Source organism: Solanum tuberosum, unplaced genomic scaffold (genome assembly GCF_000226075.1).
Source record: "Solanum tuberosum cultivar DM 1-3 516 R44 unplaced genomic scaffold, SolTub_3.0 scf00204, whole genome shotgun sequence".
Taxonomy (NCBI): Eukaryota; Viridiplantae; Streptophyta; class Magnoliopsida; order Solanales; family Solanaceae; genus Solanum; species Solanum tuberosum.
This window is the reverse complement of record NW_006239127.1, coordinates 31,023-43,975: the sequence shown is the minus strand read 5'-3', so window position 1 is coordinate 43,975 and position 12,953 is coordinate 31,023. Positions and strand designations below refer to the sequence as shown.

The 12,953-nt window shown below is 32.8% G+C and overlaps 1 protein-coding gene across 1 annotated transcript; it reads left to right on the top strand.

Annotated features, from left to right (window-relative positions):
* Positions 1-4,708: 4,708 nt before the first annotated feature.
* Positions 4,709-9,324, top strand: LOC102597013 (DNA-directed RNA polymerases II and IV subunit 5A-like). Its single transcript, XM_006355471.2, has 5 exons — positions 4,709-4,803; positions 6,079-6,286; positions 6,617-6,796; positions 8,555-8,668; positions 8,827-9,324. The coding sequence occupies exons 2-5, from the start codon at positions 6,086-6,088 to the stop codon at positions 8,950-8,952; spliced, it is 621 nt and encodes a 206-aa protein (XP_006355533.1). The 5' UTR covers positions 4,709-4,803; positions 6,079-6,085; the 3' UTR covers positions 8,953-9,324.
* The last annotated feature ends 3,629 nt before the right edge of the window (positions 9,325-12,953 follow it).

Here is a 12,953-nt window from a genome sequence, read left to right as displayed (position 1 = left end):
CTTTCCTTCACGCGTGGCTTTTAATAATTTCAAATGTTAGATAGTAGGGGTGTGAAAAATCAAATCGATCAATAAATCAAATTGAAAAAATGTTATTGGGTTATAATTATTGGGTATTGGGTTTTTAATGGGTTTATAAAAAAAAGTATTGGGTTATTGGTTTGATTTTGATTTTTATTATTGAGTTATTGGGTAAACTGATAACCCAATAAGACGGTAATAATTTACTATTTTACCCTTCCTAAATATTAAATATTAGTAATAATTTAATATATAACTATACACTTTAACTATATCAAATTATTAATACGCTACCGACTTCACACTAGGCGTTTTTATTAGTCTTTACTGTTTACTCAAAGTAAGGGTTCACAATTGTAGCTATTTGATTTTAGTTTTAGTTTTACTTTTAGTCTGTTAGACTATTTAATTTTAGTTTTAGTTTGTAATTGTAGGTTGTAGCATTTGCAAGTTTGTAAAGGTCCGTAATTTGATTAACATCAGAAATTTCATACTATGTTTTGACGGTAATATGTAATTATAGCTTTCGTACTATATTTTCTCTTATTGATGCAATTTCTCATTATCTTTCTCGTTTCACTATATCAAAGCATTTAGAGAAGTGAGAAGTAGGGGTGTGCATTCGGTTTTTCGGTTTGAATTTTTTGGTTTTTGGTTTTGAAGAAGTGTAACCCAATCCGAACCAAACTAAATTTGGTTTGGTTTTATTTTTCTCTTTTTGGTTTGAGTTTTTTCGATTTGGTTAATCGGTTATGTCAATAATTAGAAACATAACAAAGTTATATTTGCAATTTAATATATATATATATATATATTATATTGAATTTCTTAACTTCTAAATCCGAAACTAAACCAAAAAACCAAACAAAGTAAATTATAAATCCAAACCAAAAATCCAATCCAAATTAGAATTCGGTTTGATTTGGTTTGGTTTTTTGGTTTAATCCAAATAGTGCACACCCCTAGTGAGAAGTCATATATTATTTTACGGACATTTTCTTATTGGATAAATCGAAATTTGAACCGATACGACCAGAAACCGATCAACCGAAAACCAATAAAAAATATCTTATTGGTTTGTTATTGGGTTAGCATACTTAAAAATTGAAAACCGATAAACCGAACCGATAATATATAAAACCGAACTGAACCAACCAATGCACACCCCTCTATTATCGTTATTGGGTTATTGGATTTTTAATGGGTTTATAAAAAAAAGTTATTCGGTTATTGGTTCGGTTTCGATTTTTACTATTGGGTTATTGGGTTAAACCGATAACCCAATAAAACGGTAATAATTTATTTTTTTGGGCATAATATAGATACTCAAATTTGGTAATTACCAGACAAATAAACACTTTAACTTCGAGTATGTGTATTTGAACACTTTAAATATATCCGTTGGACATTCTAACTTTTAAGTTTTAACTCACTTCTAATGTATCAGTTGTACATTCTAACTTACAAAATGATCATCCAAACACTTCTAAAATTAATATACCAAATCAACATTTATATGTGGAAGCACGGACTCTGCTTCACAAATTAAAGCTCATTTTACAAAATAACTTAATACTCTTAGGGCCCGTTTGACCATGTGATATAGTATCATGATATGGAATCATGATATGATATCATAATATGGAATTATGAGATGAAATTGAAGATTTGTTTGGATATGTGATATGAAATTTCTATATTGTATATTTTCTCATAAACATAAGAATCTCATAAGTTGTAAACCTATTAAAATAGCCCCCAATTGTTTATTCAATCTTACCAAATAAATAAAAATTTATAAAATCGCATAATAAATTATTACAAAATTATTTGTTCTCCACTTAAGTAACTGTTTCATCTAACTTTAATTCAATTAAAAAAATTGAAAATAAATTGTAATGTACTAGTCTTTAATATAATTCTCTCACATAGTACGGACAATTTCCTCACGTTGAATTTGTATTTCTCGATTATGTGACCGAGAAGACGAACTAACATTGTTATTTTGATCCATTTGTTGGTCAATATCATCCGCAACTATATTTTTATGCTCATAGACCATAAATATTTCATCAGTCATTTGGTATTCTCGCAAATAATCATGTAACATTGCACAAGCTATGACAATTTTCACTTGTGTATCAATATCATAATGGTTCATGCTTTGTTTCAGTATTCTAAATCTATTTTTCCAAGCTACAAAAGTCTGTTCAATCACATTGCACAGAGATGAATGCTTATAATTAAACAGTTCTTTGGCATTTTGAGGCTCTCTTTCACTTCCTCTATAATCTTGCAAATGATAGCGTTGCCATTTGTATGGAGCTAAATATTCTCTTGTGTTTTGAAAATCAACATCAACAACATAATATTTATCTACCAGAAAACATTTTAGAAAGAATTACTAAAAGCATATGTGACGTAAATGAGACAGCTTTGTGTAAATAAATAATATTTATTCTAAGGATGTAATTTAAAGTTTTCATGTGGCGGGAATGAAAATTGTGATGTTGGTTCAACAAGTGCATTCTCAAATACTTTATTTTCATGTGCAGTACCTTCCCAACTAGCAACAACAAAGGTAAATCGCATATCAAAATCGCAAGCACATAAGACATTCTGTGATGTTCTTCCTTTGAGCTTACGATATGCTTGTTGCACCGCTTTAGGAACTTCCCCTTCTATATATGTTCCATCAATCTCACCAACACAATCCTACCAAATTAAAAATACATCAATATTAGTTTAGTGAACATAAAATAAATTGGAAGCATTATAGAATGCACTTCATAAAAATAATGTTTGTAAGAGTAATAAAATAGTGCTTCCAAGACAATGCAAAATTATAAAATAAATATTATCTCCTTAAACAAAGTCTATAGTAAGTCTGCAACTAAATACTAATAACTTACACATAAAATATAAATGGGCACTTATTAAGGCCATAAAATAAATTTATTGATGTGTTTGAAATTTTACCTTAAGCCAAGGCCAAAATCGAGTATTATATCAAATTTTGGAATGTACACCTGTCATATTTTTGTTGTATAAATGTTGGTGCCATCTTGCTAATTGCCTCGACAACTATTTTAACATGCATGTTACTTGTTTCAAGTGAATGTTGAAAAGTTTCACTTGTCGAGCGTTGACTATCATTTCGAGCAATGATGGTTAGGAAATACCCAAAGCCTCCTCAATTTGAACCCGCGTGGTCCGATGCTCAATTGGCAACAAGTTATTTTGTTTTTATCAAACTAACAAGCTGACAAAATGTTTTAGGATAAAACCGCATAGATTCATACATACGCATGCGCTGTCCACAAAGAAGTTCATTGATCCATACCATATCAAGCCTAGATGTATGTTGTTGTGTTCAACATAACAACCTATGTTCTCGTCTGACTTGTTTGATATGTTCAACTACTGCAACGTAGAAAATAACATCCTCAATGTCGCTATCAGAATCACTAGCACTACTTGATATGCTCATATCAATTTGATCTGCTTTGTTGTTCAAATAGATATAACTATAAGTTGTAATAAATACAACGGTAGAAGTAATAAATTAGGTGTTGGAGTAAATGAAGAGAACAAATTTATTTATTCAACAATCGATTGGTGTGAGTTAAAGTGACTCTACGTTAGTGAGAATAATAAATTTTATCTCCGTGAGAATAATAAATTTCATCTCCATGAAAATAATAAATTTTATCTCCGTGAGAATAATAAATTTTAATAATTGAAACTGATTGCTATGAAATCATTGGCATGTTATCTGACAAAGATTGTTTCCATCAAAATTTAATTGACGAATGAAAGTACCTGAAGTGTTGAGAGAAGGACATCAATCAAGCACATATATATAAAAGCTAATGGAATAGCGGATCAGTTAGCAAAAAAAAATGTGAGTTTGATATTTTTGGAAGCTTAATGTTGTACTACAACCTCCGCTTTTGTTATATCTGTTTTCTAAAGGGACGAAATTAACACTATGTTGCCCTCTTTAGTTTGATTTATGAATAAAATTCTTTATTAAAAAAAATATATACCAAATCAGCATTAGGGAGTTGCTCAAATGCTAAGCACCCCTCACTTTCAATTCAAAGGTTGCGAGTTCGAATCACCAAGAGAGGAAAAAAGGAATGGAAGCTCCTAAAGAGAGGGTAAAAAAAATAAAACAAGGTGTTCATGAGACATAATAAAAATAAATTAGAGTGTTTCGTTGCCATTTATAATCAAATTTTCTAATTTTAAATTTTCAAAATTGGAATGTTAATATGCCTTTTTTTTTGTTTTCATTTTTTTTTATAAGGGATAAGGGTTTGAAAAATACCCCAACTTTGGTCGGATTTGCTGTTGCGATACTAAACTTTCATGAGGATCTATTACCTCCCAAGACGATTTAATACCGTATTTTAAACATATATATTTGCCCACGTGGACATAAAAAATAATGCAAAATTATCAATAGTAATGTGTCCACGTGGGCACATATATACCTTTAAAATACACTATTAAATAGTTCAGGGGGTAAAAAATACGGAATTAAATAGTCTAGGGAGGTTATAGGTCCTTATGAAAGTTTAGTATCGCAACAGTAAATCCGACCAAAGTTAGGGTATTTTTCAGACCCTCATACCTTTTTATAAATTTAAAATAAATTGTTCTTTCTTCTTTCCATAAAAAAGAGGGAAGTGGACCGAACCGACAAAAAACCCTTGAAAGGGTGCCAGCGTTTATCGGATTTCTTCCTTCTGAGTATCGCCGCCGCCGTTGATACACGTAACTTCTCTACTCTGCATCTTTTAATTTGAGTTGTTCTTAGAGGTTACGTTCAATTAGTTGAGTTGATTTTTAGTTTTTATTTTTGAATTTTTCTTGTGCTGATACGTAATAGAAAAGCTGTATTGGTATTTAGTTTTTGCTCCGATTCGGCTTTAGTGGGAAGTTTCTGTGTAGGGTTTATATGGGTATTGGGTATCTTTAACTGTAAGTAGATGTGCTTGTCACTTTATTTTGAATGCCCAAATTTAGATGGAAGTTGTGCTAAGTTATGATTTTAACTGAATGATTTGCTTGTTTTATTTTAATGGAATTGCAAGTATAAAAGAAAGTTTCTATCTTTGTACTGGGCCATCTGTGTATCTCCTCTTCACGTGCCCGAATCATTTCACTCATGTATCCGGAATATCTTCGTTCCTAATCTTTTATCTATCCTAGTATGCTAACGTATTCAGCTCAGTATTTTCATTTTCGCAACTCTCATCGTTTGAGTATGAGAGTTCTCGACTTAACTGGACAACACTTTGCCTCATACAAATTGATAGAATGATATGATTGTTATAAAGGAAAGTTACGAAATTTGTATCCCTTTATAAGGGATTTTAGGAAATTTGTATCCAATCTTTTTGTTGCGCGGACTCTCCACTTTTGATGCCGCACCCATCTCGGATTCTCCAAAAATACACTACTTTTGGCAAAATCCGACACGCACCCGTTGGCATTTTTGAAGAGTCCGAGCAACATAGACTGTCCAATCTTATGGGATTTTACGTTTTTTATTTATTTGATCTAGTGACAGTAAAACAACATTGCCTTCTATTCTCCATGATGAAGAATCAGCATCTTTTTATTAGATATAGGTTGGGAGTTTCGAAAAAGAAATTTGTGGTGTCACATATGCTATATAATTTGACAGCTTATATTCCATTGCCATTGAACGTGTCTTTCTTTTCGTTAGTGTTTTTATTTGCAACAAAAGTTATTGAATAGAAAAAACAGTTTTTGCTAGAGAAGTTTTTTGTGCGTCTTCAACATAGTTTTTCTGTCTGTCTTGTCCATGCATTATGTAGTGCTAATTTTTTTTTAGAACTTGGTAACCACTGAGCTAGAGGGGCGGGAGTTTTAGCTAAGGTAGTTGGGCAAAGTTTCTTGTTACAAAAATGACATTGAAATTCTTGTCTGATGCGTCCAGTGTTCAGAGTATTAGCTGTAAATAGGAGTTCTACCAAATTCTTTACCATAATAGATTCTTTTTTGAATTTTTGAATCTATTAGCACAAAGATGGCTCTATCAGAGGAGGAGCTCTCAAGACTTTTCAGAGTTCGTAAGACACTGATGGAAATGTTGTCCGATAGGGGCTATCTTGTTGGAGATTTTGAGATAAATATGTCAAAACATCAGTTCCTTCAGAAGTATGGTGAGAACATGAAGAGAGAAGACCTTGTACTTCAGAAAGCCAAACGTAACAACAGTTCTGATCAGGTGTGTTCTTTCAATTTCCTTTCTTGCATAATTTGATTATGGTTACTGTTAAGTTTATTTGCACTGCTTTCTTGTCTAAGGATTTTAATATTTCCTGAATTTGACGACCGATAATAAAAAAGATCTTTTCTTGAATTGATGAAATACTGTGTTTGTTTTACTTCTCCAGAAAAAAAGGTTTTTTTTTCCAGGTTTTATGGCGTAAATTACTCCTTGTTTTTACTAGTATGTCAGTAAAGTATGTCACTTCATCAATTCAGTGTATACCTGAGGATTTCATAATTATTTGCCACCTATGTCTCAGCCATTTCCTTGGTTTATTGATTCCAGATATATGTGTTCTTTCCGGAGGAGCCAAAGGTTGGTGTTAAGACAATGAAAACTTATACAGAGCGCATGAAAAAAGAAGATGTGTTCCAAGCAATTCTGATTGTACAACAAAATTTGACTCCCTTTGCTCGTACCTGCATAAGTGAAATATCTACAAAGTTCCACTTGGAGGTTTTTCAGGTGACTACTGTACTATTTCTACTATTAGCTTGTGTTTACTACTTGAATGAAGGATTGAAATTGTTATGAAATAGCTGAGGATCTTACTTTACTCCTAGTTTTGTGATCATTTTATTTTTGGTACCTTTGTTATTTAGTTTCTTCGATTTTGGTCCGACTACTTTTTGTTTTAGCACCTGACACTACTCAAGTATGTTGGTACGATACCATTTACATTTTGAGACATAGTATGTTGTTTAGATTCCATTTACATTTTGTTAAGTGTACTATTTTTGTAGCAAAATGGCATAATGATGATGCCACTTCACGTTACCCTAGATATGTGTTCTGAACGAGAAGCTCATCTCTGGGTTCTCTTGATTATTGTTGTTCTTATTCTTTGGGGTGGCAGTGGGGAGGGGGACATTCAGTCATTTGTTTCATTTGGAAAAGTGTTTGAAATTCATTAGGCTTCCAATTTGCTGTTGTGTTGCATGGCTAATGCTATTCAATTGAAATCTGTGGTCTGGTATGCTAAAAGTGGTGGCAGCTCATTATGAAAAAGATATCATTGAGACTGTGAATGATTAATATGATTGAAATGTAGGTTCAGATTATGTTATATAATTCTGAACTGCATGTGGTTGATGCACCTTAAAAGAAAGTCTTTAATGTGTGTCCTAACTTGGAAACTTTTATATCTAAGATACCCTTCTTCCAAACATTGATATCCGGAGTTTCATCAGATAAAAATCTGTGTCAAAAGTCAAAATAAAACTCTTGTGACTAATTCTTAATAGAGTTTGTCTAATCACTATTCCAGATATTGGTTAGGACTTAGGAGTTAGGACCAATGGGTCGAATAAGGGTAACTTTTCAAAATTGTGGAGGGATATATCGATGTCTATACCACCGAGCTTCAAAGCTGAACACAGTGGGTTTCTTGGATATTTTTATAGAAGATACTTCTAGATATTAGTCTCCAATTCCAGCAGACCTTGTATCTGCTTACAGGCCCTTTCCATTTAATGACATTTTCAAGTTTCAGAAGGATAGATGTTCAAATTCTTTAGAATTAGAATAAAAGTGCAAAGACCAATTGTCAAGTTTAAGAATCTACTTCCTACTACATGCAATCATATCTTTTTTTGATAATAGTAACTTACTACATGCAATCATATCTTAACTTCCTAGAAGCCATATGGGGCTGCCAAGTCTGTGCCAGTGAAATGGGTGAGGTAGTTCAGGGATGAGACTGCTAAGAGCTGCCTAACCCCCCTCATTGGATGGCTCATTTAGCAAATTCTAACTCAAAAAAGCTAAAATGATACTAGAATCCAAAGCGCTCTTTCAAGTATATGAGGAAAAAAACTAGCTTATACACCATTATGGATTGGACTAGCCTAGACAACCTGTACCTGACGTCATAAGCCACAAGACAATGGCTTAACAGTATTGTACATTATATGAACAAATCGACGTTCTATTCAGAATGACATCACATATTTGAAAAAAATTATCTATTGGGAAGTATTCTGCAACTTTATGTTATCCAAAGATGGTATGTATTTTGATAGAGAATGATTCTGCTAGCATTTTCACTCATATAAAGGGTTATTTGGTATTCCTCTAGGGGCAACAGTTATGTTATTTGTTTGATTTGGCAAATCAGGGAGCTTGCTTGGCTTCTAATATGCACATTTAGTTGCTCTACGTGATTGATAATTATCTATTACCTTATGATGCTTAATCATCGAGATGTATGTTTTAACGTTTCAGGAGGCAGAGATGTTGGTAAACATAAAAAATCATGTTCTAATTCCTGAGCACCTGCTACTTTCTCCTGAAGAAAAGAAGTCCTTATTGGAAAGATACACTGTGAAAGAAACACAGGTTCGTCTTCTGTAATATCATTGCACTTAAACACAGCCATTGTTCATCTTGATTACCCTGCCATTGTTTTTATTTATGCTATTTACATAGGCACCATTGATTACTATCATCAATTTTCTATCTAGTTGAATGCCTAATATTTTCTTCTGCTGAAACAGCTTCCACGGATTCAGATCACCGACCCAATTGCTAGATACTATGGGCTAAAACGTGGCCAAGTCGTGAAAATTATTAGACCAAGTGAGACTGCAGGCCGTTATATTACTTATCGTTATGTGGTTTGAACTAGTTTTTGATGTCTTCATCAACTGAAATGTAAGAAGTTGAGAGAGTGATCATGTAATGTAATTGTTTGTTATTCGCTTCCAACGCCCCCTAAAAAGAGCGATTGAGAATCTCGAGGACCTTGTATTTTGTCTCATCTTCCTTGCCATGTAAAAGCAGGAATACCTTGTGTTCTTGGACCGATAACTATCTTTCGGTTAACTAATACTTTTTTCTTTTTTCATTTTCTTTCTGGCTAGTGGCTACTGCTGCTTTTCCTGATTGCTAATGTTGTGATTAAATTCTCTCCCCCTTTGATGTCATAAAAACTCCAAACCCATTGTCAAACATAAATACACTATATTTGAGTATTTTCTTAGTCATTTTGAGTATATTGAGTCTTTGTGGTGTGTTTGAATCATTTGCATACCTCTTGTATCAATCAATAAGCTCATAAAATTGTATATTTTCATATGTTATATTTGGTTTTTGAGTATATTGAGTGTGTTGCCTATAGCTTCGAAGCTTTAATTTCACCTATGGTTACTAAACTTTATACCTGTATCAGTAAAGTCACAAAATTAAATTAAATTAGATATAACTACTCTCTTAAAAGTGATATCCAAATAGTTAATTATCAATTACTATCATACATCATATATTATATATATATATATATATGATGGCACAGATGGATCTTGTATTTCGTTGGATGTTATTTAATACTCGAAAGCCCTATGACATAATTCAGAAGTAGTAGTAATATAGTACTAATCACCTTTTATTTACGATGCAAATTTATATCTCACACAAGGAATTGGTAAATAGTTATATTGTCTAGGGTCGCGGTGACATGCTTTTTTCCCTTGGTGTAAAGGGACAAGAAGTTGAGTCACGACTACAAGAGATTTGGGCACCTTTTTATTTTGTAAGTGTCCATATGAAGTTCATCCAATTCGTATAGAGCTTGATTGATAAAATCCATGAAAAACTGTCATGACTTCTTGTGCCCCAAAAATGTTTACGAAATGGGGAAGGCGATGAATAGTAGTTGAAATGTCAGATTATTCATGTAAGCCCTTTGCTATAGTATAGTGATGATACAATTGAAGAAACATAGGATGAAAATGCAACAAAAAATGTACTTGTTAATGTATAAATTTACACAAACAAAAAATGAACAGTTAGAAAGAATAAGAAAGCTCTTTAGAATTGAATTTTCTTTCTTGAAATTGAAAAAAGACAATTTCTAGTGGAGTAGAAGTGACTACGGAATTGGTGGGATGAACAATGGAGTTAAGTATCAAACTTACCAGTTAAGGGTGGTGCAATTTTTCGTGTGCTTGAGGTGACATCACCAGTTATAATGTATTGTATTGTTGAGCAACTGAAAAGATTTTGAATACTTGATAAAAATTTCATCATGCTGTTAAACCATTAATTAAGCTAAATAAAAATATTCAAAAGACATGTAACTTGTAAGCTAATATATTGTTAGAAATATGTGATGGAAGGTATCCAATTTAGGAAGAGCTAGGGAGAAATAGCTGATGAGATGTCTTTACATAGTTACGTCTTAAATGTGAATTGAAGATATATTTGGAAATTAATGAATAGTTCATGTTGCAAGAGGAGTGGTTGATTCTTCAAAATAATATGCCAGGTTTACAAATACTGTTACTTGTTTTTATATTAGAGCTAGAAGTGGGTGCAGAGCAGGGGACCAACTACGTGTCACAACTGTGTTCACATTTTTTTTTGGCTATGCATATCCATTGAATATGACTTGAAATGTATATAACATGAACGTATGAATTCTATATTTTTATATTTAGTTTTCTCTATACATGACTTATTATTTTGTTATACATACCATATTATTTTTCTCATATCTACTATTCCTTTAAGTATGTTATTTACCTTTTTTCTTTAGGAAACTCCATTGACAGAATGGGTGGTCGACAAAGCAGCATCTTACTATGCCATAACGGTAATTTTTTTTTTGCAAATATGTAGCAGGTGATTTTGGCAATGTGAAAATGGATAACACAAGTTACTCAAAGATTGCGGGGATCAAAGGCATTTGCATAAAGACAAATGTCGGGTGCACATTGATTTTGAAAGATGTGTGCCACGTACCTGATTTGCGGATGAACTTGATCTCGAGAGTTGCTTTGGATCGAGATGGATACGAGAACTACTTTGCAAATAAAAAATGGAAACTCACCAAAGGGGCATTGGTGATTGCAAAAGGAGTTGCTTGTGGCACGTTGTACAGGACAAATGCAGGAATATGCCAAGGTGATTGAATGCTGCTCATGAAGAGATTTCTGCAGATTTGTGGCATAGAAGAATGGGTCATATGAGCGAGAAACGATTGCAAATTCTTGATAAAAAATCACTTATCTCTTTTGCCAAAGATACAACGATAAAACCTTGTACCTTTTGTTATTTGGTAAGCAACATAGAGTCTCATTTCAGACATCATCTAAAAGAAAGTTGAATGTATTTGATTTGGTATATTCTAATATTTGTGGTCCAGTGGAGATATAATCAATGGGCAGTAATAAATACTTCGTTACTTTTATCGATGATGCTTCACAAAAATTGTGGGTTGATATCTTGAAAACCAAAGATCAAGTGTTTTAAGTATTTCAAAAATTTCATGCTCAAGTAGAAAGGGAGACGGGTCAAAAGGTAAAATGTCTCCGAACTGACAATGGAGGTGAGTACACTTTAAGAGAATTTGAAGAGTACTGTTCAGACCATGAAATCAGACATGAAAAGATAGTTCCTAGAACCCCACAACACAATGGTGTAGCTGAGAGAATAAATCACACAATTGTTGAGAAGGTGAGAAACATGTCAGAATGGCTAAATTGCCTAAGTTATTCTGGGGTGAAGCAGTTCGGACAACATGTTATCTTATCAATCGTAGTCCATCAGTTCCATTGAAGTTTGAAATTACGGAGAGAGTTTGGACTTATAAAGAGATGTCCTACTCACATCTAAATGTGTTCAGTTGTAAAGCTTTTGCACATGTACCCAAGGAGCAGAGAACCAAGCTAGATGATAAATCAGTTCCATTCATATCCATCGGATATGGAGATGAAGAGTTCGAGTACAGACTGTGGGATCATGTAAAGAAGAAGGTCATCAGAAGCAGAGATGTTATCTTCTGAGAAAGTGAAGTTGGAACTGTTGATGATCTGTCCGAGAAGGCCAAGAAAAAAATGGTATAGTCCCTAATTTTGTTATCATTCCTTTTAATTCTAACCACCCCATAAGTGCAGAAAATATGATCGATGAAGTTGTTGAACATGAAGAGCAACCTATGGTTACTAAACTTTATACCTGTATCAGTAAAGTCACAAAATTAAATTAAATTTGATATAACTACTCTCTTAAAAGTGATATCCAAATAGTTAATTATCAATTACTATCATATGATGGCACAGATGGATCTTGTATTTCGTTGGATGTTATTTAATACTCGAAAGCCCTATGACATAATTCAGAAGTAGTAGTAATATAGTACTAATCACCTTTTATTTATGATGCAAATTTATATCTCATACAAGGAATTGGTAAATAGTTATATTGTCTAGGGTCGCGGTGACATGCTTTTTTCCCTTGGTGTGTAAAGGGGCAAGAAGTTGAGTCACGACTACAAGAGATTTGGGCACCTTTTTATTTTGTAAGTGTCCATATGAAGTTCATCCAATTCGTATAGAGCTTGATTGATAAAATCCATGAAAAACTGTCATGACTTCTTGTGCCCCCAAAATGTTGACGAAATGGGGAAGGCGATGAATAGTAGTTGAAATGACAATTATTCATGTAAGCCCTTTGCTATAGTATAGTGATAATACAATTGAAGAAACATAGGATGAAAATGCAACAAAAAATGTACTTGTTAATGTATGAATTTACACAAACAAAAAATGAACAGTTAGAAAGAATAAGAAAGCTCTGTAGAAGAGTTGAAATAGAACTTTGAATTTTCTTTCTTGAAATTGGA

Bases quoted from the DNA above. Each gene is read 5' to 3' on its own strand.
- LOC102597013 (XM_006355471.2), top strand. From the start codon at position 6,086: ATGGCTCTATCAGAGGAGGAGCTCTCAAGACTTTTCAGAGTTCGTAAG. The intron at 6,797-8,554 runs GTGACTACTGTA...TTAACGTTTCAG, and splicing joins TCCACTTGGAGGTTTTTCAG to GAGGCAGAGATGTTGGTAAA. The intron at 8,669-8,826 runs GTTCGTCTTCTG...CTGCTGAAACAG, and splicing joins ACACTGTGAAAGAAACACAG to CTTCCACGGATTCAGATCAC.